Source organism: Tripterygium wilfordii, chromosome 5, assembly GCF_013401445.1.
Source record: "Tripterygium wilfordii isolate XIE 37 chromosome 5, ASM1340144v1, whole genome shotgun sequence".
NCBI lineage: Eukaryota > Viridiplantae > Streptophyta > Magnoliopsida > Celastrales > Celastraceae > Tripterygium > Tripterygium wilfordii.
Genome location: NC_052236.1, coordinates 2,527,469 through 2,554,776, shown reverse-complemented (window position 1 = coordinate 2,554,776; position 27,308 = coordinate 2,527,469). Strand labels below are relative to the sequence as shown.

General features: G+C 39.2%; 2 protein-coding genes across 2 annotated transcripts; both read right to left on the bottom strand.

Annotated features, from left to right (window-relative positions):
* Positions 1-4,106: 4,106 nt before the first annotated feature.
* Positions 4,107-5,966, bottom strand: LOC119998529. The gene is made up of 3 exons (XM_038845881.1): positions 5,668-5,966; positions 5,108-5,254; positions 4,107-4,143 (listed from the first exon to the last, which is right to left on the bottom strand). Exons 1-3 carry the CDS (start codon positions 5,955-5,957, stop codon positions 4,107-4,109), a joined length of 474 nt encoding a protein of 157 aa, XP_038701809.1. The 5' UTR covers positions 5,958-5,966.
* A 3,782-nt stretch (positions 5,967-9,748) lies between these two features.
* On the bottom strand, positions 9,749-10,846 carry LOC119998528. Its single transcript, XM_038845880.1, has 2 exons — positions 10,211-10,846; positions 9,749-10,165 (listed from the first exon to the last, which is right to left on the bottom strand). Exons 1-2 carry the CDS (start codon positions 10,844-10,846, stop codon positions 9,749-9,751), a joined length of 1,053 nt encoding a protein of 350 aa, XP_038701808.1.
* Positions 10,847-27,308: the final 16,462 nt, after the last annotated feature.

Sequence of the window (27,308 nt, the reverse complement as noted above, 5' to 3'; positions counted from 1 at the left end):
ATTAACAAATATTCAGGTCATTGAACTTTTTGATGTATGGGGAATTGACTTCATGGGTCCTTTTCCTAACTCTTTTGGCTTTGAATATATTTTAGTTGGTGTTGATTATGTGTCCAAATGGGTCGAGGCTGTCCCCTCACGAACTAATGATCATCGAGTGGTTGTGAAGTTTTTGCAGGACAATATTTTCTCTCGTTTTGGGATGCCACGAGCGATCATTAGTGATGGTGGCAGGCACTTCAATAATTATGCATGTTCCGCCTTAATGAAGAAATATGGGATCACTCACCGGGTGGGCACCCCATATCATACTCAGACGAGTGGGCAAGTGGAGATAAGCAATAGAGAAATCAAGACCATTCTTGAGAAAACGGTGAATCCAAATATAAAAGATTGGTCTCTTCGTTTGACTGATGCTTTATGGGCATACCGAACGGCTTACAAAACACCAATAGGGATGTCTCCGTTCCGGTTAGTTTACGGGAAAGAGTGTCACTTGCCGGTTGAATTAGAGCATCGAGCTTATTGGGCTATTAAAAAGCTCAATTTTGACATAAAGGCAGCTGGAGACAGGCGTCGTTTGCAACTGAACGACCTTGAAGAATTACGGCATGAAGCCTATGAGAATGCCAAATTACACAAGGAGCGAGCGAAGCAGTACCATGACAAGAAGCTTGTACGGAAAACTTTTTCTGTTGGACAGAAGGTGCTGGTGTATAACTCTCGTTTGAAATTGTTTCCGGGAAAGCTCAAATCCAAGTGGCATGGACCGTATGTGATCCAAGCAGTGTTCCCTCACGGTGCATTAGAGTTAAAACATCAAGATTCTGATTGGACATTTAAGGTTAATGGCCATCGAGTGAAGCCTTATTGGGAGAATGTACAAGTTCCTGTGGATGAAGTGGTATATCTCCACTCTATTGATGTCTGATCGAATCTAAGGCTATGTCTGGCTGAAGACAATAAATTTAGCACTTCATGGGAGGTAACCCATGTGGAAGAGGAGCACCATTTTGATAATTAAATCAGCCAAGTCTCTCTTTCTTTTCCTTCACTTCATTTTGTTATTTATTTTCGTCATCACAAATTTTCGTTTTGTTCTTTCTTTTTAAACATTAAGGACAATGTCAACTTCAAGTTTTGGGGAGAGGGAATTTGCTTGTGCCGGAAAATTTTTTTTTTTTAAAAAAAATTTTGAAATTGTTTTGAGAAGAGAATTGGCATACTTGTGCTTAATTGTTATGAAGTGCCTTTGAGACTGATGGTGTGATTATTTGCATAATCTTTTGCAATGAATGTCTACTTAGTTTACATATTATTTGCAACACCAATTAACTTGTGAGGAGCCTTCAGAAATTTTGTGTGCTATGAATTTCATGATGTTGTATAGCTAGAACTTGCATTAGACCATCAAAAATAGACACCATGTTTTTGTTCTTCGAAAGTGATGAAGGCCTTCTTTGTCAATTTTGGCCTACCTTGAACCCTGCCTTTGCTCCCAGTCTTTTGATTGAATATTCTGCTCTTGCGCTAAACCTTCCCATCTATGTGATGTGTTATGCCTGTGTCACAAGTCATAAAATAGAATCCATCATGAGACTATGGTTGAAGTGTTTGGAAGGTTATTGAGAAGGTGATAGGAGTTCAAGTGTGGTGTTGAAGGGAGATAAGTCTGAATAGTGGAGAGAAGTGTAGAAGCAGAGTTTTGGGGAATTTGTAGCCTTTTTGTGACATAAGTGTGGCCTGAAGCAGATCCAAATAAGTAGTGACCCATGTCCGTAAAATAAAGAAAAAGAAAAAGAAAAAGAAATAGAAAAGAAAAAAAAAGAAAAAAGAAAAGAAAAAGATATATACGGAGAAGGGTTGGTGCCTATTACCCACAGCCGCAATCCCTAACCTTTTACCTCCTCTATTCAAAAGAGGTACCTTCCTAAAAACAAAGACTTGGCAACAATATCGGGTTCACTAATGGCTACAAGAAGTGCAAAGAGGAAGAAGGAGTTAGCGAGCAAAAAGAAGGGAAAGGTGGGTGCAAGTTCGGATGTCCCTGTGGAAGAAGAGGAGAGTTTTGACCGATTCATATCCCCTGAGGTGCAGATCGAGTGTGAGGAAGTGTGGTCCAAGAGGGCTTTGCATGTGGAACGTCATGTGGTGGTGGAGCACTTCCAGCGGGTTAATTGGTATTACAAATTGAAGGAGAGGGGGTGGCTCGGCATCACCAGTGTTCCAGGTGTGGCTATTCGACAACTGGTTTACGAGTTTTATGCCAATTTAATAGTCAATGATAACCATTGTATGGCATATGTGCGAGGTAAGCAATTCTTTTTCAACCCAAGGAGGGTTTCATCTGTTTTGAGCTTACCCGAACCATTGAAGAAACCTAACTTTAAATTTAGGGATTTTGGAACCTCAAATGTTGACACTGTGTGGCCTGATTGGAGAATTGTAGTGGAAACTTTGACTGGGAACGGTAGTGATGAGCCGAACAAAAATGTGATTTTATATGTAGATTTGATGCAGCCTTATAGACTGTTAGCTCAGATAGTGACCAGGAATGTGATACCTGTGACTCATCTTTCCACTGTCAATGCAAAATCTTGCTATTTGATGTATGCCATTATCTGTGATTTGGATTTTTGCATGGCAAGTACTATATATGATCACATTGTTAAAGTGAGAGAGGATAACAAACCTGGTCAAGTGCTGCCATTTGGGGTATTGATTACTACCTTGTGTCTTGCTGAAAGTGAGGAAAAGGAGTTGGGTGATGTTCAGGAGAAAAGGAAAGCACCTCTGAACAGGTTTTGGTTTGATAGAAGTGAGGTGCAGCTTGTTAGGCAGCAGCAGAAAACTTCGGGGACAGCTGAGGAGTCTCGGGTGCATAATACAGAAGAAGGGAATGATGGTGCAGGTTGTGGTAGTTTGAACGAAAGGTTGGAAGCTGTTGAGGAGAAAGTGACTGATTTGGGTGTCGAGGTTGAGCAAGTTGGGAGTTTGCAGGGGCAGGTAATCACCCGATTGGAGCATCTCGAATCAACAGTTGAGTCACTCCAAATGAGTATTGGAACACATATGCATGAGATGAAGGAGGCAATGCATCGATTTGAAGCTCAGCAGAGGAAGATGTTTGATCTGATCCGTGATGGGAGCTTACCCTGATGTTCTGTCGTTGAGAGCTGATGTCTAGCTAGTCTGCTGATACTCTGACTCATTGATTTGGAGTGGAGGGAGTTTTTTTTTTAGTACCTAATTATGTTGGTTTGGGTAGATGGAGTTAGGATTAGTCTTATGATGGATGCCTATTTTTGAGACTGTGTGATATATGGCATGATCATCACATATTTTGTTAAACCATACCCGTATCTAACCTATGTTATTCATTGACGCTTATCCTTGTTGCATTGAGCTTGCTTGTGATTGGATCATGATGACTTTAGTTTGAATCCAGTTTACATTTATTTTGTTCATTTTTGAGCCTTCCTTAGCCAAATTTCTTGCCCCAATAAAGTCCTTCCGATTTATTGAATGAAAATTTTAGTGTGAAGTAAGATTGGTGGACATGTGAGCATATGGCTGCAGGTTATGAATTCATAAGAGAGTAAACACCACCCTTATACACTTGAGTGAAATTTCTCTTCTATATATTATGTGTGTACCTTGGTGAGGGTGTGCGAAAATAATTGTGTAGACTAAAGTGGTTGTGAGCAGAGTTAAGGCTGTGCAACTTTCTACCGGATGTCAAGATTGCATTGAGATAATGAAATAGTACTTGTGCTGCCAATTCTTGATTGCAGATTTTCAACTGATGCTTCAAGGGTTTAAACTTTTTCTTATTTGCTTGCTTGAGGACAAGCAAGGTTGAAGTTTGGGGGATCTTGTTGGGTGTAAAATACACCTACTTTTACGGGCTTAAAATTACTATTTTTCTATGATATTTAGTGGAAACATACTGCCTATATTGGTATTTTTATGACAGGTATTACAGAAGGATAAAGCTGGCATTAGGTGGAATTTGTGACCTGTTTTGCAGCCTGTTGCGGTCGCGGATTGCGAGAGTCAGACTTGTGTGATTAAGTTGCTGACGTGGCAGGGACAATTGGGCCAGTTTAGGGCTTGCTAAGGACTATATAAGGAGTAATATGCCTGGACAAAGAGAACTTTTTGGGGGCAGCACGATTAAAGGCTACTATTGGAGAGAGTGTGACGGCAAGAGGGAGGAGAAGAAATATCAAGTTCGGCAGATCAATTCTTCAGCAAATCTCTACTTTTCCATTGATTTGAACATTGTTAATAAGTATCTTTATGGTTTTTATTATGACTATGTGTAGCTAAACTTTTTTTTCTAGCTAGGGTTTGGTAATTCTTCTACCATAAACCTTGTGCATGGATTTAATTGACAATCAGACTAAGTTTAATTCTTTGTTCTCTGGATTGATTGCTTATTTCCTATTGTTGTGCATGCCTGATCAACATCATAATTTTAGGAATTGTTAGTTAAACATATTCGGCTGACCATGACCCGGTGTTTGGCGAAGTAACAAGAACTTGCGTAAGATCCAAGTTTTGGGAACAGAGGACATAATTGATTGGGTAATAGACCATTATCCTAAATTGTGCAACTGTCGATTTCCTAGTGCTTATGCTTGTCTTAGGAAACTCTTAGGGTAGACCAACCAAGACTCCTTTGATAAGAAAAGATCTTGCAACTGGACCAAAGTCAGGATCGTTGTTTAGGGAAATCTAATTGACTGCAACTGGACCAAGGCCTTTCAATTGACATTGTTAAACTTTTAAATTGTGTGATTGCATATTAATCTGTGTGCACAGGTGGAGGTAGTTGGCAAGCCAAACCCAAGCTAGTTTTTCATCCATTGATATTTATCTAAATTTTATTGCTAGTTAATATTAGAAGCATCTGAATTTAATTTACACTATTGTTAGTAGTTATAGTTGGTAATTAATACAGTCCTCGTGGATTCGACCCCATTCACTATTATACTGTCAGTTGGCACGTACACTTGCGATTGGGATAAACCCGTCGGTATTGAGTTGCAAGTATTTCTTGCAATAAAAAGTATCGATCATTAGACTCTTAATACGAAGATACATGCCAAAGCATGATCTACTAAAGGTCTCCAATTGATCATCATTTAACTGATCCTTGATATTACAAATAACTACATCTGGTTGATAAAAGTTTGACACTTTTGCAGGAAAATGCTGACCCTCTGGAATAATGTAAGCCATTATAAACCTAAGATAAAAAAAATAAGTGAAATAAATAAAAGTTAATAATGCTCGACCAGTAAATATGAATGCTCGACCAGTAAATATGAAATGCTCGACCAAATCAACTAATGCTCGACCAGTCAATAAGAATGCTCGACCAGTAAATATGAATGCTCGACTAGATAATAGATATGCTTGACCCCCATAACAATAAATCTCGACCAGAAAAACCCTAAACTCGACCACAGACCCTCAAAATGCCCGACGAAAGGCTCAAACACTCAACTACGTTGAAAAGTTCGTTTTTAGCTGTGCGAATTTGTTTTAAGCAAAGTCATGCAGTTATATGGAACCCAGCAAAATTGATGAAACCTCACGAAACCCGTAATGACACACTACCCGTTGATGGAATCGTTTTTGAATAAATGGTAAACTTACCTTGGAGTATTCAGAACAGTTGATGGAATGCAAACCGTTGTTGTAGTTGATGCAAACTGTAGTAGTTGACAATGAGAAAGAAATTGTGTTTGAAGGTGAAAGAAACTGTGTTTGAAGGAGAAGGAAACTGTGTTTGAAGGAGAAAATGAAAAAGAGGCTTTCGGGAAACAGAAACGGAGGGAGAAAGAAGAGTCAAGGTTATTTTGGTCTTTACAATTATAAATTAGGTCATTTTCCTTGTTTTTTAAGATTCGGGTCATTTTTACGGTTTTGTTAGTAAACCGGGTCATTTTTGCCAATTTCCCCAAAATCTCAAACAATTCCTAAATACATCCCAAGCTCGCGAAAGCACTGTCACTTGACGGGCAGAAGATCGCATGAGGGAAATCTTCAATCCCATCCCTCTCTTAATCCATTTGTCACATATTCAGAGAAAAGAAGCCCCAAATTTGATCAAGAAAAGAAGAAATAAGTATTTCCGAAATGGGTTTGTCTTGAGATCCTCCATTGATGGATCTCCATTGCACCATGATTACTGGATCGAAAGCAGCTACAACTCCAATGGCTGGGAAGACATGCAAGAGGTAATATGCTAAAGTAAGTTGAATGTTGAATTGACATACATATCCCTTCTGGGAAAGCAAACAAATCTATACCAGATCAAGAAATATAGCCCTACCTTTGACTTCTTATCTAAAGCGAAAAACTGGATACCGTCCATCTCTAGAGTGGAGATTTCTTTGGGGATTTGAAGTCCTATTTGATCTTCACCAGATCACCGAGGGATAGAGGTTCTGTCGGTGATGGAGATGAGGATCTACTGGCGTTACACTCGTGATTTCGCTTTTCATCCTTCAGTTATGACAAGTGGGTGGAGATCTAGGAATGGGTTATGTTTGGGAATTTTGTAAAAATGACCTTCCCAAAAAGTCAAATCAGAGAAATAACTTACTTTTTTATAAACCATAAAAATGACCTAGTTTTTTATTGTAAAGACCAAATTATCCTTAGAATACATAACCCACCATTTGGCTTTTCCCTTTCCCACGAAAACCCACTTCTTTCAAACCCATTTTGCGCGACGGGCTGCTCGACGATTACCGTACAACCACCGATCATCAGTTTCGGCAACAGATAAGAGATTTTTCCCCCTCTGAGGTTAGTATCTTACTGGCTCAGTTTTCTGCATAACATATGCTCGATTTTAACTTGGTATTACACGAAAAAGTTTGCATTTTGTTACATACTTATGGCCGGCGTGGGTTTTTGGTGAAACTCTGTTTAATTGGGTGATATTATGGGTGAAGTCTTGGGTTTTTAGTTGTGCTTGCATGCAGGTGGTCGGACATTAGGTGTGTTTCAGTATTCTTAACTTTGTAGTCGAGCAAAGCATAATTGTTGTAGTCGAGCATAATTGTTGTGTAGGTCGAGCATTAGTCGAACAAGTTTATTTAGGGTCGGGCAGTATGTGTGTTTCAATATTCTTAACTTTGTAGTCGAGCATAGCAGAATTGTTGTAGTCGAGCATTATATTTAGTCGGTAATTATTTTTAGTCGAGCATTATATTTAGTCGAGCATTTAATGTTGTTAATTTTATGTGGTCGAGCATTGTTATTTTGTGGTCGAGCAAATGTGTTTTTTTGGTTGAGTATTATGGTTGAAGTCAATATTAATTTGGTTATTGTATTTCTTTTCAGATAGACAATTTTTCAAAGAAATGGAGTACATGATTGAAATGAAAAATCATTTCCCAGCTAAGGTTAATGTTTTTTCAAATATATCTGAAACCATAAGCAAAATAAAAAGGAAGCTTAGTGAGGATCAACTGGAGATGTTTAGGAGAACATGCTTTGGCATGTTTCTGGATGTGGGGCACATGAATTTCTCTGGCCAGTTGGTACATCAAGCTCTACTACGACAAGTTGTAACCTCCACTAAAGAAGAATCTGGTGTGATTTTATTCAGGTTCAAATTTGTTGGAAAGAGGGCAACATTTTCTATTGCTGAATTTGCTCTTATCACTGGTTTGTTATGTGGTGATGTCCCTCCCTTGTCTAGCTTGATTGACACTTCTGTGCATAGGATTAGGGACTTGTATTTTGGTGGAAATAAGAAGAAGTCTGCAGTGCTCGACAATTTTTTCTTTGTAAGTATATTTCCAACTAGTTAGACCATAACTTTTGTAAAGTATATCAATAGCTACTTTAACCTATTACAAACTGAACAGGTCCGGGTTACGCAAGCTTTCATACTTTTCAATGAAAGCAAGGATTGTTCTTGGGACAATGATAATCTGATTTTGGACTATGTAATAGGAGAAAGTTCAGTGAAATCTGTGTCTTGGTCTAACGTAGACTACGTTTACTTCCCTGCCAACTTCAACAATGCACATTGGGTGGCTGTAGAGATGATCTTAGGGGAAAGACAGATTAACGTGTATGACTCACTTACAAGCTGCACAAATATTCCAAAATTTAATGAATTAATGCAGCCCTTGAAGTTGATAATGCCATACATATTAAGAGCAGCTGCGATAAATGATGAAAATCTCTCTCCCTGGAAACTTAAAAGGGTACCATCCTGCCCTCAGCAAAATAATGGGTAAGTTAAGTTAAAATTCTGTGTGTAATTGTAGTCCATGTTACATGAGTTAGTTAGGACATTAACACATTTTTTTGTAACAGAGGATATTATGGCATGTTCACCATCAAGTTCATTGAAGTATTAACTGCAAGCATGCCAGTTAGTCTGATAACTCAAGAGGACATGGTATTCTTCAGGAAAAAGTTCACTATGGGGGCATGGGGTGGAGAATTTTTAATGTAAATATGCTTTATATTCATGGTCGAGCAACTTTTTTTGTCAGTCGAGCATGTATATTTTGCCAGTTTTTGTGAATAGTATATGAAAAAGTTTGATTTTAATGTAGTCGAGCTTATATTTGCATAGTCGAGCATGTATGTTCTATAGTCGAGCATGTATTATCTTAGTTGAGCATTTGTTGTCTTTAGTCGAGCATTTGTTTTCTTTAGTAGTATTTTTTAAAGTAGTCGAGCTTCTATTTACTTATTCGAGCATGTATGTTCTGTAGTCGAGCATGTATTGTCTTAGTCGAGCATTTGTTGTCTTTAGTCGATCATTTGTTTTCTTTAGTCGAGCATTTTTATGTAGTTGAGCATCTGTTTTCTGTAGTCGATCATCTGTTTTCTTTACTCGAGCATTTATGTTGTTTAGTCGAGCATTTTTTAAGGTAGTCGAGCATCTGTTTTCTTTAGTCGTGCATTTATGTTCATTAGTCGAGCATGTATTTTCGTAGTCGAACATTTGTTTTCTTTAGTCGAGCATTTTTTCACACCTGCCTAGTTAACATGCACGAACTTATTCACTAAAAAACATGCACAAACCTGCATAATTACATACTTATACTTATTGAGAGGTGAATAAAATGAAGTCATAAATATGAAGTTATTATTATTAAAGCAAGAAATATAAAATATATTATGTTACATAGAAATTATTAAATTATTCATGTTGGATGCAACGATATCGGCTCCTTACAAGTTTGACGATTATGTCCACGTTGCTTACATCGTCCACAAAGTCTAACTGCCACTGTTTCACCAGCTGATGGTATTCTTCGCTCTCTTGGTCTCCCTCCCGATCGTCTTGTATCTGGCGGCAATAAAACTCTATCTCGGCTTGCTATGCGTTGATTTTCAAGAGATACTGTGTAATCGGTTCTGCATAAGCCACCATAATAGCTTCATTGGTGTAATACCGTGAACACAAAGAATGTATAGTGACATTTCTAAATCGAAAAGCAGCCAATGCATGAACGCACGACAATTGTTGCATTTGAAACTTCATGCACGTGCATGTTCTGTCGTGAAAGTTCACCTCGCCATCTCCGAAGCCATCCCGTACATAGAACTCGATATGACTTATTGGTTCAACCAACATACGTAAAGCCCTTTCATTCCGCTTTGTCATTCTTTTCTCAACCTTCTTGCACAATTGGGAAGTTATGGATGCCGCTTTTGTACGACGCTCATGAAACCACCTTTGAATTAAGGATCTCAATTACTCAACCAACGCTGTTATTGGAAGACCCCGCACATCGCGTAGTGCAGCATTCATACTTTCTGGAATATTGGTAGTGAGTATACTGTACCTATATCCGGGAAAATGTGCACGAGACCACTTATTGAATCCGACATCCTTTAGATATTTATGTGCCTTGCCACCTTCAAAACCACATATCTGTGTCATTAGATGTTCAAAATCTGAAATACGGTAAGCCTTTGCTGCCTTGAAATATATGGGAAACACGACATCATCAATTTTTTTTGCCTTCATGCTCTGTTTGATATGGTGCATGCAGTGCCCATGATAAGATTCTGGAAAGACAAGTGAAACACCTCTCTCAATATTTTTATGCCTATCCGATATCAATGATAGTTCTGAGAAATCTTCAAGTGCAAGTGCAACTCGCAGTTTCTAAAAACACCATTCCCAAGATGCATTATTCTCTGAATCTCCAACCCCAAAAGCCACCGGATAAATTTTCTTGTTGCCATCTTGAGTAGCGGCAACAAAGAGCAAGCCCATGTACTTGCCCTTTAGGTGAGTACCATCAACGTCGATGATAGGTCGCATTGCACTCCGAAATCCTCGGAACGAAGCACCGAGAGCCATGAAAAAATATTTAAACTTGTTCTCGTGATCGGACTCTATATAAGTTATCGTACCAGGATTATTCTTCTCTAACTCGGCACAATAGCATGGCAAGTAAGAAAAGGAATCTTCAGGCATCCCTCGCACTGATTCCAAGGTAGCTTCCCTAGCCCTCCAAGCTTTATCATAGCTAATATTAACATCAAATTCTTGCCGCACATCCTGTATTATGTCTTTTGGTCGGTAAATACGACCAACACCGTTATATTTTGACTTAATGCATTCTCCAATAACCTTTCCTGATGTTTGCATATGACTTCGATAAATAAAGTCCAAAGAGCATTTGTGATTGTCATTAAGCCTCGTCACCTTAAACAACTCTGAATCCTTAACTCTTATCGATCGCATACGCCACTCGCACTCTTTAGCAGCACAGTGAATCATAAAAAGAGTTTTGGTTGACTTAATAACGCAAAATTGGAAGTTCTTGCTTGTAGCATACATAGCAATATATTTTTATAACTCTTTTTTGTCTGAATAAATCTGCCCAATCGCAACTTTACCACCCTAACAACTATTGCTACTATTACTCCCAACAAAGTTTGACGTGCCAAGCGAATTTGAGCCAATGTTATTGTTGCTAGGAGGCCCATCCGCTAAGTTACCGCCCACACATGGAGGCGGGTGTCGATAAAGTACCGAACTTTCAATCCCATTATTATCCATTTGAAAGTCATCAACCCTAATATTTTCTTGATAGTCATCAGCCCCATCATCAATATCTGCATTATCTTTATTGTATTGGCTAAAACCACATTCATTAAAACCCATGAATCCGACTTGCGGACTAATCGGATCATCGTCAAAATCAACATGTGAAGGTAATTTACTGCCACAATGTCGCGGCTGCTGCGTATTAGGAACAAAGCCCACATCTTGTGAATGAAATTGTTCCCGCTAAGGAGGAACGAAGCTTACATCTTGAGAAACAAACTCTCTCTTATGAATTGTTAGACAAAGTGGAGTTCCAGGTCTTCGAGGATCATCATTTTGCCTAAGAAAGAATTGCAAGTCACGTTCGTTACGTAGCACCATCGGTTCCATATCAAAATGTGTATTATAAACAAATTTCATCAACAATTCACCGGCACTACGATCCACTTCAATCAACTCATATATCAAATCCACAAATTCTACAAAAGAAATTGCTTCGGACACTATTATACCTTGGCTTTTCCCACCTTTGTATTTGCAAATCCCTCGACAAATTTCCCACTGGCCACCATAAAGGATCACAAAATCAACAGATGTCATTCCTGAAAATAACAAAAAACCACAAAAAAAGTATAATAATTTGCTCGACCATTATAATAATTTTCTCGACCACAATTCAAAAAACTCGACCATAAACAAATTTGCTCGACCATAAACAACTTTGCTCGACCATGAAAACAAAAATGTTCGACCATAAACAACTTTGCTCTACCACAAACAACTTTGCTCGACTACAAACTCATTATGCTTGACTACACGGATGCTATGAGTAGACAATATGTTCGTTCAGAACTTCATATGCAATTGAGAAACATATGGAACAAAATTACTTAGAATATAGATGTACTCACCTGTCAAAAGTGGTATGAAATGTTCAAAAAAAGAACTTGTGATAACGAAGATCACAAATAACTCAGAACCCGAACCCGAACCCGAACCTGATCTAGCTTTTTCGAGCTCTATAGAACAAGTTCTGACAAAAATGTTCAAGTGCAGATAAGATGATGAGAAGTAGGGCAGATAAGATGATGAGAAGTAGGGTGCGCGGGAGGAAAGCCGTTAGGAGGGTTATGTGTATTCTGGTATTGTGAGTGGAAGAAATGATATTTCAACTAGCGGGGTATTTGGGTCCAAAAAAAGCCAAAGTAGGTCACTTTTGCGGTTTATAAAAAAGTAGGTCATTTCTCCGGTTTGACTTTTTGAGAAGGTCATTTTTCCAAAATTCCCGTTAGGTTTGAGTTCCAACGAGATTGAGAGAGGTTGAAGGAGATGGGGTGTAAAGATCGAAGGTTTAAGAAAACACAAAGTCAAAGAAAGTCATTGTGAGTCAGGGTGTGGTTAGTAAAGTTTGGGGTGTGACTAAAGTTTTCCTAACTTTTAGGCTTAATTCCTGTTAGACCATTGGTATTTTTGGGTTTTTATTTTCTTTAAGCCAATTTTAATTTTTGGACTTAAGTCCCCTTTTTTTTATGGGCTTAAGTTTCCTTTTGGACCAACATTGGTCTATTAGGTTTAAGATTCTATTTGGGTCAACATTTGTTTTTCCCATGACTTTTCCTCTCTTGGGCCAACTTTGGATTTAAATACATATTTGTTTTAATTTTCAAAACTGGGATTATTGCCTTCCCGGACAATTGTTTTTTGTATCACCCACTTTTTAAAATCGATTTTAATCTAAATGGTTATTGTCATATTCGAGAGTGGAACAATTGTTTTTGTTTTTCTTTCTTTTTTCATTTTAACATTCATACATATAGGCATGGGCTCGTGCTTTGGAACCAATATTATTGACATCACTTCTTTTTCAAAAATAAAAAAGATGGGGATTGTATCTGAAAAATGATGTTAATGGAAGAATGTTTGCCATAATACTATTTCCAAACCATAAAGTCCAATCGGAAAATTTATATCATAACGCATGCCCACACATACATGCCATAGAAAATAAAGAAAAATGAAATAGAAAGAAATAATAACTGGGGCAATGCTAAAGAAGAAGACACTGTTATAATGGGACAGTTTTTGGGGATATAGGCCAACAATTCAATGCCTTCAGTAGTCGTGCTCGAAAGCGGGTGAGTTCGCATAGCAAATTCCCTTTTGTGGTGTCGCGTCCGCCAGGATTCAGATTGAGCAATTGGATTGTGTAGGAGCTGGCGACACCTATCAACAATTTGTTAGAATAATAATCACAATTGTACCACCAACGATGGCCCTGCCCAAAGCCTCCTGTTGGACTTTTGCAATGGGTGGCACTCGGTTTTATGTTTAAATATATGTCATATGATAAAATGTGTATGTTTTGTGTTTGAAAATACATCTTTAAAATCTATCCCAGTTTTCATTTCATTCCTCGTATAATTTATCTCTTTGTCTCCTCTTCTCAAATAATCTTATCATTTTCTCCCTAAGACTTAAATTAATGATAACAAGAGTGATGAACTTAACGAACAAGACTTTAACACACCCATTAGCCATGTTGAGCTTGACCATGACATTGATGAAGAATTTGACATCTCACCAGAATTACTAAGGCAAATCAATCAGAAAAGAAGAATAATTCAATCAATAGAATCCACAGAGCCTATCAATCTGGAAACAAAATGGATGTGAAAGAAGTCAAAATAGGGGATGTTTTAATGGGGATAAACGAGAAAGATTAGTTGAATTAGTGCGAAAGTACAAAGATTTTTTGCATGGTCCTACCAAGATATGTCGGGTCTTGATACAGATATAGTATTCCACCGTTTACTGCGAAGACCAGAGTGTACTCCAGTGAAGCATAAATTGAGAAGAATGAAGTCAAAGTTGTTGTTGAAAGTGCGGGATGATATTAAGAAACAATTTGATGCTGGATTTTTGGTGGTGGCTCGATAGCCCGAGTGGATGGCAAATGTTGTACCAGTTCCAAAGAAAGATGAAAATATCAGAGTATGCGTCGACTACCGTGATCTCAATAGGGCAAGCCCTAATAATGACTTTCCGTTGCCCCATATTGATATATTGGTGGACAACACTGCCAAACACTATGGATGGGCTTTCAGGTTATAATCAAATAAAATTGGCACCAGAGCATCAAGAGAAGACAACCTTCATAAGCATGTCGAGAACTTTCTGTTATAAAGTCATGCCATTTGTCTTGAAGAATGCGGGAGCCACTGACCAACGGGCTATGGTGACCTTGTTTCATGATATGATGCAGTAAGAAGTCGAGATATATGTTGATGATATGATCATGAAATCCAAGGAGAACGAGGATCATATATAGAATCTTGAGAAGTTGTTTCAAAGGCTCAGGCAATATCAGCTAAAGTTAAACCCAGCGAAATGCACATTCGAGACCAAATTCGAAAAATTGTTGGGCTTTATGGCCATTTATTACCCAAACCACACTCCATCAAATAGTCCACCTCATTACCTATACACACACACACACACACACACACACACATCCAATTATCACCAACACTTGCTCTCTTGAAAGTCTAGCCACTTCTACACTTGCTCTTGCATAAAACTTATACATATTAGCCTCTCAAAATATGCTGACATTTGAAAAAACCAAGTCCACAAACTTCACATGCAGAGACTAATTATGCAAAAACTGTTGATGAATCCAAGAGGAGGAGGAGAATAAGAGAAGGAGAATAAGAAAGTTGTGATGAGAGTGAAAGTGAAGATGACAAAGTAAGAGGCAGTGAGATTACTGTCAAAGTGTAAAGATGGAGGAGTTCTTAATTTCAAAGATGTAGCACACGCGCTTGTTAAACTTCTATTGAATTTTGTTACTTTAAACCATCCCTAAAGAATTATGGTGCAGCTTAGTTTCCCTAAGGAAACATATACTGGGAAACTTATGTAACACCAACTGGTGTAATTCTCGAATTGTATGGTGGTTCCCAAACCCCCGACAATTCCACGCTAACAAACTCTTTAGGCCCGCGAGACTAATGAATAGCCACCACCTCGATATTTGAAACAGGGATACCTCTTGAAAGTTGTGTTCATTAAATCGTTTTGGAGACTCAGCACAAGAACTCAACCCTTGAAATTCAGCCCCTACCTCTTGCCTTTTGTGTCCAACGACATTGGACATATTGGGCTAGCACCCTTTCGAGCCCTACTCTTCCACCCCTTGGACTCTTTGTCTATACTAGAGTCAACCTTACAGCTTGGTTGGGAGGTCAAAAATACTCGTACCCGTCGGGTACTCGCATAACCAGGCCCCAACTCAGACAGGTATGCCCCGTTAATTAACGGGTCGGGTATGAGTACGAATATTTTTACGGAAAATGTCATTTTAATACTCACTTGATAAATGTTGGATACATAATTCAAACAAAAATTTTCTTTTTCATATAAATACATTTTTTCCACATAAATACATCTTTTAAAAATTAATAATTACATAATCTCACATTTACCCTTCTTCTCCAATAGACGTGAATTTTTTTAAAAAAAGCTATATCTAAGACACATACTCTCCATCTCCACAATTACCATGTTTGCCTCCATCTCCACCACTGCCACTCTCGGCCTCCATCTCCACCACTGCTGCCACCACCATCACCACCGTCGCTTCTCCACCACTATCGCTCCTCCACAATCATCTTCTTCATTTTTTTTATTATCCTTCTTATTTTTATTAGTTTTCATCTTTATCTTGTTAGATCTGATATGTAATATGATATCTGAGATTGTAATATGAGTTTAGATCTGAGATCATATGTTATTGTTTCAATATTATTACAGATCTGAGATCGTATGTTACTGTTTGAAACAATAACATTACACGAGCAAAACGTACCAGCTTTGGGTCTCCCTTTCCAATGGCCATTTTGGACAAAATCTGACTAGGCATTGTGCGTTTCAGTGAGGGGAGTCTAACGGAGGTGGTGATGTAGCGAACCGTCGCCGAAATCGTCTAGATTTGAGACTTTTTCTTTGATGTTATTGTTGCAAAAAATAATATTAGACTAATATTGACCTACGTTAGCATGTTAATGTAATGGTGTTGTAATGCAGAACCATGTACTATAGATTGAGTATTTTTTAAAGTCATTTACTCCAGTAAGAAATATGACAAGGGTTTTATTTATTATGAAACAGTTACATGAACATGTCTGAATGATTTTGCATAACTTGGCAGTTTAATTATTTCAGATCTAGCACTCATAAACTCAAGGAAATCCTGAACGAAAATCATGTACCCAATATCTACACCTAAATAAAAGCAAGGAAGAATAAAAACAATAGATTTAAAGTTTTTTAAGCTTTAAATTGCAAAAAAATGGATCTAGAGAGAGAGAGGACAAGAAGAAGAAGAAAGAGAGACGGAGAAGAAAGAGGTTGGGGGTATAAAGGTAAATGATCATCACATGAGTACTTTTATGTCCATTTATTTTTTGTTGGACCTAAATGTCTAAAAGTACAATAATGGGTACCGGCTTGGCATTGCCCCATATTTTTATGGGAAAAATAACCGGGGCAGGTACGGGGATGAGTTTGTCGAAATCCAACCTGCCCCGTACCCATATATTATTAATTACGTATATATTACATATAATATTTATGACTTATTTATATATATTAGGTATAATAAAATATCTAATTCACCTCACATTATCTCATCTTGTTCTTTTTGTATGATTGTTACTTTAAAACTTGATTTGTCATAGTCATAGGTTCATTTTTTTTTCAATTTATCAATATTTATATTTATTGTTAAAGGTGGCGGCACGGAAAAATAGGCGAGGATTACCCGCCCTGTCGGGTACGGGGATGGGGCAAAAATTAAAATAGTATTTTAACAAGGACGGGTAAAGATATATATAACGGGTACGAGGACGGGTAAAGGGGTCCCCGCCCCATTGACATCCCTACTGCTTGGCATTCATCATTTACAATAGCATCCTCAAGATAGTTAACAAGAAACCTATCATTCTCTTGGCGGTTACCCCTGAAAGTAGCCCCTCATGACAACTAACAAAAGAAATCTCTTCCTCTTGACAGCTGCTTGCGTTAACCACCACATTCCCTTTTCGTGGGACAGTTGCTAATTTGATAACCGCTACTAGTGCAAGACCACCATCAACGTCCTGAAGTGGTCGGTGAAGGTGACACCACGCTTGATGTAGACGGTCTCTTGAATTGAGACGAAGTTCTTACCCGTAATGATGGATCTGTGAGGACCTTATTGATCTTGTTTATCAGCTCGATGAATGCATCTATCAACAGACATCGGACATCCGTCTCTTGAATGAGCTATCCTCCCACATTGGAAGCACATGCGTGGGAGATTTTCATATTTGAAAGTCACTATGATATCACGGTCACCAAAGTGTATTTGCTTACCTCTTGGTAGCGGTTGCGAGATGGAAATTCAAACTCGAACACACAAGAAAGGACCCCATCCCGAAGCATCAAAAAGAGATCCACATCGTCAACACGACCAATAGCCTCTCCGATAAGCCTTCCGAACTTTGCATTCATTGCCAAAAGAGAAAGATTTTGAATTCGAACCCAGAATAATTCTTCATGACACTGAATCTCAGACAATGGCACAATATCGTCGAATTTTCTAAGAGCAAACAGAGACCTATCGAACAACCAAGACCGTCCCCGCAGAACATGATCTCTTTCTTGCAACGTTTCAAAAGTGATTGCAAAGACATTATCCCCAACATCCAAAAAGTGGGACAAGTTGAAATTTTCCAAATATCCTCTTTCATAAATGAGTGATCCATGAACAATTGCCTAATCAAACTGAACTCCACTTTTGGTTGAAGGAATTTCAAGTGACTATAATCACAGATTAAGACCGACTCCTCCTTTTCCGTGAGTGCAAACGTCTTCCATTGAGAGACAATGGAATCCATAATTGAAAACTAAACCAACACCACCTCTATTAAAGAGACAACAGAGAGGGACTTGTACATTAGCCCCCTCTAGTTTGGTTCAGAGAGTTCTAGAATGGATAGACACTTCTGTTGTCACCAAAAAGTGGCCCAAGGTGATGATGATTTGCATGTGTGCCAAGGCTTATAGTTTCCTACACTAATTTGAATAAAATGCACCAAATGTAAATAAGACTTCTATCTAGACAATTGAATGAACTATCTTGGGACCTCAATAGTTCTAGGTTCCCCAACTCCACTGAAGTGCGCTTTCTTGAGATTGAAATGAAGAAACATAAATAGACACCAAGAACAATTTACACAACGATGGTTGGCATTGAAATTTGACAAGAAACAAATACAAGAGAATTTGGAATGAATGACATAATACTTGCTTGAAATTGACACGAATTTGGAAATGTAATTGAAATGCTAAAATGCTAGGAAGCTTGAAAGTGTCTTTAGGTTTTAGTTTTTGTTGTCTGTTTGACTGGTTGTGTGTGTGTGTCCATCTCTGTCTGTCTACCATCTTTTATACCTTCTGCTTTGCACGAAATCCTCCTCCATAAACCATGATCCTGCTGTAGTGATCCTTGATTTACTCCATGTTCTGTAAGTTGGAAGTTACTGCCATCTTCTCACAACAATTTTACTCATTTCTCTCATGTGCTGCCACCTGGACCATCTTGTGGTAACTGCCACAACTTCTTCCTCTTTTCATGGACCACTCTCAGCACAATTGCACCTGGGCAGTTACTCACCAATTGGGCTTCATTTTCTTCTCAATATAATGGGCTCATGGGCTGTAATAAAACATGATGGACCTTATGGGCTGCACCTTGGGCCTTATACATGGACTAGGCTTATTAGGCCCAACATATTTTGGTGCCAACAATTGCCCCCCCAGCTTGAGATGATTTTTCGGCCTTTCTTCAAATACTTCTCAAATATCAATTACTATCAAATAAACTCTATTTAAAATTTAAACTCTTCTCTTACCTCATTTAATTTGAGCTGATGCTTCTAAATCCCTTACTCCTGCACGCCTCTTTACCTCATGACTCGTTTGAGAAATCCCTAGCTTTCTCCTTTATTCTTCTCTAAACAATGGCTTCTTTCCTTCCAAATACTGCTCCAATTGACTCCCACCTTTCCCCCGAAAAACTGACAATCTTTTCATCACCTTCTCTTAAAGAACTCCTTGCCAATCATGCAAGAGAGTTACCTCTATTGGAACGACATCGTTCTTGGCCCAAACCACCTCTGGGATGGAGAGACTGGATCAATCGACTTCGAACTACCTTCGGTGTACAATGGATGAAGCAGGGACTTGATTGGCTTATTGACATGACCCTTGAGCCAATTCCTTTCGACCCATCTTTGATTTCAGCGGCCTGCTGTTTATGGTCTCGTTCGACAAATTCTTTTGTCTTTCCTGGTGGCCATATGACCATCACGTTGAGGGATATGTATGCCCTAACTGGATTGCCCATCACAGGTCCAGATGCTCCCTGCCTCTTTTCTTCTGTCAGGATTGCCGAGGTAGGAGTAATGGAGGAAAAGAAAAATTTTTCCTACCAAGGTTTGAGCTCCACAAAGCATCATGGGGAACCTACCTTCAAAGAGCATGCTCTGTTCCTGTGGTGTTTGCTATACAGGTATGTATTTGGTACCTTTGCAAATCAACCTGCCAAAGATTATCTTCCCCTTGCATGTGCCCTAGCTGAAGGTTAGAATGTAGCTTTAGGTAGTATTTGGCTAAGCCGTATTTATCACTGTCATTCTTTGCTTACCTTTGAGAAACCTTTTTACCATCGTTTTTCTGGCAGCCTTTGGTTTCTTCAGCCTTGGCTATTCACTTATTTCCCTGCTCTACGTTCTCCTGGTTATCAACTACCTACCAAATTCACTTCCTATGGGCAGTTTGTCTTAGCTTGCACTAGTGATAGATCTTTTGTAGAAATCTTCAATTTCTTCTTATCCTTGCCTTCAGATCGACCTGATTCTGAATATTTCTTGTTTACTGATACTTTGCCTGGTGGTCCTTTGATGCCATTGTTGTCTTCAGAAGTTACCATATCTATTGTAATGGACCATCTCCTTCGTGATTTCTGGGCCAATCTTGTTACACCCAGGTATCTCCATGAAGGTGCCAATATTGATAATCCTATGAACCCTACTTGTGGCTTTGAGGCCTACAATCCTCAACTCTATGCTAGGCGGTTGGGTTATACCTAAAATGTGCCTCTTAACCTCCTTTTTCATTCCAACCCTCCTGGAGAAGAGAGGACCAGTGTTCAGTCCAGAGAAAGGATTGAAAACCAGGTGGCCACCAATAATAACGCTTTGAGGAGATTTGTGTTCCAGCTGCTATCACCATTCAATCCTGGTAGTACTTCTGACTATCTATCCTGAAGGGAAAGATATTACACAAGTTTGCTTCCACTTGATCCACTACCTCCTCTCAATACTGAATCTGAGGCAAACATTGTAGATGTTACACCTGGTATGTTTCTTTACCTCCTTTTCATTTGCTTGTCTGCCTATGAAATTCTGATATGGCAATATGCTATGCAGCTATTCCTGCTATTCCAATCTCTTCTAGAAAATTGAACATTAAAAATGAGCCAATTTCTCCCAAGAAGAAGCCAAAAACTCATAAGAAGGTGGTGGCTGTGAGAAGATCTCAACGATCTTTTACTAGAATCAAGAAGACCACACAATCCAGTTCAGAGCCTGTTACTATTTCAGGAGATGATGATAGTGAAGCTTTTGAAGATGAGAGTGAAAAGATTTCCACCAGCTATGTAGGAGTTCCCTCATCAGATGAGCCAATTGTCACTCCCAAAATTTCTAACCAACCTTTTGGCTCAGTTACTCCTTTCCCTTCTCAGGTTGATATCTTTCACTTTCTTTATTTTACTACCACGAACAATTTTTTGATACTTATGACAGTACTCTATGCAAGCAGCGACATCATTCAAAGTACTTACCTCCATCATTCCAACCAATCTGGTAAATCCATTAGCAGGTCTGGATTTCTCCTTCCTGACTCCACATCCTTTTGCTAGTAAAGTGTCAACTGAGGAAGAACTGCAGCATGCAACCAATAGATTGGTCCAGCTTTTTAAGACAAACCTTCCAGATGTTCAAGAAGCAGATGGTAAGGAAGCTTTAAAGCATGTGAAGACTTTGCTGGCAGATCCTCAGATAGCTCCAGAGAGAAAAAGTAGGCTCATACGTTTGGAGCATGATTTGCATCATCTACCCACTGCTTTTCATCAAGACTATTCTCTGGAACAAAATTTATCTAGTAAGTTGGAAGGTTTATCTAAAGACCGAGCTATGTATGAAATTTTACTTGCCAATTCTGAAAGTCTGGCCGCTGAAGAACTTGGGATTTAGAAGGATATTATTGCTGCTCAAGAAGAAATTGAAGCTTTGGAGCTCAAAATCCAAGGTTTGAAAGATAAGATCTTACAGCAATATGATGCAAGAAGCCAGGTGCATGAAAAATTCCAAAGAGGCTCAACAAAGCCTCAATACTCTGGGTTCTTCCATCAAGTCATGACTACCTGATGCTCAAGCTTGGTCTTCAGATTTGCATCTAACTCAAGCACGTCTTCAAGCTCATCAGAATACCTGGTCGGCCTTGAAACATATGCTGAGTTAATTTCTGGATTTTAGTCACTATTTTGCCTTGGTTGGTTTCTTTAAAACAATTTTACTGCTATCTGTGTTAGCTTCTTTATTCAGCTGGTACTCAGTTTTGGTCATTGTTTGGCCTTTTTTTTGGATATTTTCTTTTTTTAAAATTACTAACTATTTATTTGTAATTTCTTTTGTGTGGCCCATGGCCATCTAATCTCTTTATTCAGAATATGTGGCCACTAAGGCCAACTCATGGCTACGGCTAAAAAGCCTGCTTTTACATTCTTTATGCCATTACATTTGTGGATTCCCAAATGCTTAGGAAATATGGCTTTGAGTATTTGTCATTAATAAATCTCTTATGTGGCTGACCATCTAGGTCTGCCAACCAGTACGCATTGCCTTTGAGAATTCTATGGACCTTGAAGGGTCCTTCCCAATTTGGAGACCATTTGCCCAACTCTCTATCCTTGATTCCTGGTGGTAGGATCACCTTCCACACCATTTGGCCTTCATGGAACACTTTCTTCTTTACTTTTTTGTTGTAGGCCTTTGCTATCTTCTCTTTTGGATTATCATTCTGTTCAGAGCCTCCATCCTACTTTCATCCAACTGTTCCAGCTCCATGTTCATGGCTTCTGAATATTCTCCAGCAGATAGACCATGTTGTTTCATGATCCTCAAAGATGGAACTACCAGCTCCATAGGTAGTACTGCATCATGTTCATAAGTGAGAGCAAAAGGACTAGTTGCAATATTTGTTCTCTTGGATATGCGGTAAGCCCATAATGTCTCTGGTAGTATCTTGTGCCATGCTCTAGGATTATCCTCAATAGTTTTCTGCAAGATAGAAATGATCACCTTATTTGACGCCTCTGCCTGCCCATTGGCCTGAGCATAGTATGGAGTAGATGTAAGCAATTTGACTCCATAGTCTTCCAGACATGCTTTGACCTCCACTCCAGTGAACATTTTCCCCTGGTCAGTTGTGATGGTTTCTCGAATGCCAAACCTGAAAATAAGGTGTTCTTTGATGAAATCTACCACCTCAACCTATTCGACCTTTTTCAGGGGTATGGCCTCTACCCATTTTGTAAAATAGTCAGTAGCCACCAAGATAAAATGATGACCCTTAGATGAGGCAGGAAAGATTTTTCCAATGATATCAAGTGCCCACCCTCTGAATGGCCATGATTTAATGATAGGCTGCATATCCACCGCTGGTACTTTTTGAATGTTGCCCAATTTCTGGCATTGTTGACAACCTTTTGCATATTTAATACAATCTTTCAAGATGGTTGGCCAATAATAGTCGTGCCTCATGATTAACCATCTCATCTTTGGACCAGCTTGATGTGCACCACAGATACCTTCGTGTACCTGTTGCATTATTTTCATACTTTCAATAAAACTAGGGCATCGAAGTAACAAACCATTAGCTCATTTTCTAAGGAGTTCACCCTCGATCATTACATAGCTCTGTGCCATCACTTTGACTTTTCTGGATGCTGGATCATTGGGATATGACAGATGGTTAATGATATCTCTCCTCCAATCTTCCATCTAATCGTCAAGAGCTAGGCATTAAACTGCCATGCCTCTTTCTCTGATAGATGGATGAGATCGTCTTTCCATCGTGATGATTTGTTGTATCAAACTTTCTGGAAGTATTAAACCAGAAGCTAGTTGGGCCAATCCGTTGGCCTCATGATTTTGTTCTCATGGAATGTACTTCAACTCCACCTCCTAAAAATCATCAAGCAATTGCAAGGCTGTACTGTAGTATGGCGTCAATGTGAAACTAGCACATTTGTATTCTCCAACTAGTTGTTTTAGCACCAATTGAGAATCTCCAACCACCAGAATACTTTTGGCTTTCAGTTCAAGCAAAATCTCCAAGCCAATAATCAGTGCTTTATATTCTTCCTGGTTGTTAGTACAATCAAAATCCAAATTAAAAGCTAAGGTGGTTTTTGTATCTCTTGGTGATTGAATGACTACCCCAGCTCCAGTAGCCATCTCTGTACTAGACCCATCGAATTTTAGCACCCATTCACCTTCATCTTCAAAGATTGGTGTAGTGTGCACATCTATCATGCCTTGTAAGGTCTCAGGAATTTCCAGACATGGGTGGTTAGCAAGGAAATCAGCAAGTGCTTGCCCTTTGACTGCCTATTATGGTCTCCATTTGAGGTTGAATTTTGTCAAGGCCAATGACCATCGGCCTATCCTTCCTGTTAGCAATGGCTTGGTTAGCATGTGCTTGATCAAATCCATCTTTGAGATCACGTATACCTTAGTTTGAAGCAAGTAGTGCCTCAACTTGGTACATGCAAAATATAATGCAAGGCAGAGCTTCTCCACCACAGAATATCGTCCTTCAGTATCTGTCAGCAATCTACTCAGGTAGTAGACTGCTCTTTCTCTTCCAACATCATCATCCTGGGCCAATAAGCACCCAATGGAATCATCAGTAGCTGATATATACAACTTCAATGGTTTGTGCCTGGTGGATGGCATGAGAACTAGAGGTTTGCTTAGGTAGGCCTTGATGGTTTGAAAGGCCTCTTCGTGTTTTGACTCCCATCTGAGTGCCTCCTCCTTCTTTAACTTCAACAATTCTGAGAATACCTTGGTCTTACCTGTAAGATTAGAAATAAATCTTCTAAGGTAATTTACCTGACCAAGGAAACTTTGGAGCTGTTGTTTGTTCTTCGGTGGTTGAGCTTGGCATATAGCTTTGGCTTTGTTTTGGTCAACCTCCATGCCTCTTTGACGAACCAAAAATCCCAGGAAGTTTCCAGCTTTAACTCCAAAGGCACATTTCAAAGGATTGAGCTTTAGTTGGTACTGCCTCATCCTTTCAAATGCAAGTTTGAGATCGGCCACATGGTCATTGACCTTGACTGACTTGACAATGATATCATCAATATAAACTTCCAGTTTCCCGCCTATCATATCATGAAAGGTAGCATTCATTGCCCGTTGGTAGGTGGCTCCAGCATTTTTTAGGCCAATGGGCATCATTACCCATTCATATGTACCCAATGCTTTGGGACATCTAAATGCCTTTTTTGAAACATCTTCTGCAATAAATATCTGGTTGCATCCAGAGTAACCATCCATCATAGATAGTAACTCATGTTGAGACACACAATCTATCAGCATGTCAACAATTGGCATAACATACACATCTTTAGGTGTAGCAGTATTTAAATCACGAAAATCTACACAAATACGAATTTTGCCATATTTCTTAACTACCGGTACAATATTGGATAACCATTCAGCATACCTGGTTGGCCGTATGAAGCCAGCCTTAACCAACTTCTGTATTTCTTCTTTGACACGCAACTCCACCTCTGAAGACATTCTTCTAGACGGTCGCTGGTATGGTTTGTATCCTGGCTTGATAGGCAGTCTGTGTTCTACCACCTTTCTATTCAATCCTGGCATTTCCTGGTAATCCCAAGCAAAACAATCACGAAACTCGTGAAGTAAAGCTATTAGTTTTACCTTGATAGATGGATCCAAGGTAGAACTTATGTAGGTAATTCTGGACTCTTCTTGCCCCCCCCCCCCCAAGTTCACCTCTTCCAAAGGATCTTGGGTTTCGGCCTTCAAATCATCTAATTTGGCCAGTTCTATTTGCAAATCATTCCAATTCAACTCCTCTTTATTATTCGTGGCTAAACAGCCATCATCTTCTATTATCATCTCTTTTTCACTAATTTCTTCTGTTACAATTCTATCAATGGCAGCTTGTACTACAATCTTATTTATTGCAGCCGCTACTATCTTCTCTTCTTCCTTCGACAACATCATGGGACTTCTTCAATGATTGGTTCTGACCTCCTCGGCCTATAAGGAACAATGGTCATTGGTTGCAATAATTGTCTTGCAATTTTCTACAACTCTTCCTTCTTGGTTTCGAACTGGATTGGTCCACATTGGGCATGGTAATAGCGAGCTTCCACCTGGTCTGATGTAGTCTTGAATGGCTGGTTGTCTGCCCAAATGATTTCTACATCATTTCCTCTCCAGCACACCAAGAGCTGATGTAGTAAAGATGGAATGCACCAATTGGAATGAATCTAATCTCTTCCCAATAACGCTTGGTATTTGGCCTGACTGTCAATGACAAAGAAGGCAGTCATGGAAGATTTTTGCCCGACAGTCAGCTCCACTGGCAGTATACCAACTGCCTTAGTAACTTCACCTATAAAACCTGCCATAGTCACGTCAGTTGGAATTAAATCATCTTCTTTCTTACTCAGCAGCCTGAGAACCGATCGTGGGATGGAATTGACTGTAGAACCATTGTCCACCAAGACTCTGTCAATCGGTTTGCCATTCATTTGTGCTCTGACATATAGTGGCTTGATGTGCTGTGACATTTGGTTTGAAGGTTTCTCCAAGATAACCCTTTTGGGGGTCTCTTCATCCACTATCTGCACCGTCACTGAGCTGAAAGGTTGATCACCTTTTCCTAGTCGGTCAAACTTTGGCATTTGAATTTTCTTTTATGTGCTATTTAGCCTGTCAAGCAGTTGGCAAAACTAAAGTAGTAGTAGAACATTCATATGGTATGAATTCCTTTATAGGTGGTTGATCCTTTTTCACTTGGTGGTTGTCCTCTTGTTTCTTTTCTTTTCGAACCCATGTCCAGTTTCTACGTTGAACCACTGGAGACTTGTAATAACTCCTCATATATGCAGCAGACTGCCTCTGCTTCCTCATCAACTGTGTTCTGGTTAAAGGTGCTAAAAATTTCTTATGTTTCACCAACTGCCATCTGTTGGTAATGGTGCTAGCTGGTGGTTGCACATATCACGATTTCCATCCCTTCTTCTCCATGTGGACCTGAGAATTTTGAGAATTATGAGCTTTTGGTTCCCATACCTCATATTTCTCCTTCAATTTCCTTCTAAGCTCCAGGTAGTCACGAAGATCTACATCAATTGCACGCATTGTGGTTGCCACCAGAGGAAATGGATCTTCATCTACCAGCATCGACTCCTTGTTAGGGAATCGCAGGACACCCTTGTTTATTTCTCCTGAATCATGTTCTTCAGAGTCTAGCAGTTGTTGGTGGTATGAGACCATAGGTCATGGTTTTGCAATACTCCTTCCCTTTCGTATCCTCCTGAGATGGTATTTTGTGTCCAGCTGGAAATGTAACAAACTTTTCCTGCCATAAAAAATCAAAAATCTCCTCCGTTTTGGTCACATCAAAAGTGTAATTGATGTTACCATCCATGTGCTGCTTCTTTGTTGGCTCAGTTGCTTTTGGTTTGGATAATGCGAGACAAACCCACACTTTCTTTTCTGAAGTCACCTCCGCAGCAACCATCTCCATCTCCTGGTAATAAGTTCCCGTAGAAGATTTCTTTCTCCTACTTTCTTCTTTCAACAATTCTTCATACTCTGCTACCTTTGCTACCATCTCATAAAAGTCATAAAATTCCATACCTTGGAACTTTTTGCACAATTTAATGTCCAATCCTCACTGGGCCATCTTGACAAATTATGACTCAGGCAGATAGATGCGGCATCTATTTCTCAGCCTTTTAAAACGAGCAATATAAGCATGGTGGTTTCTCCTGCCTTTTGCACCAATCTGGATAATTCAGCCATAGACACCT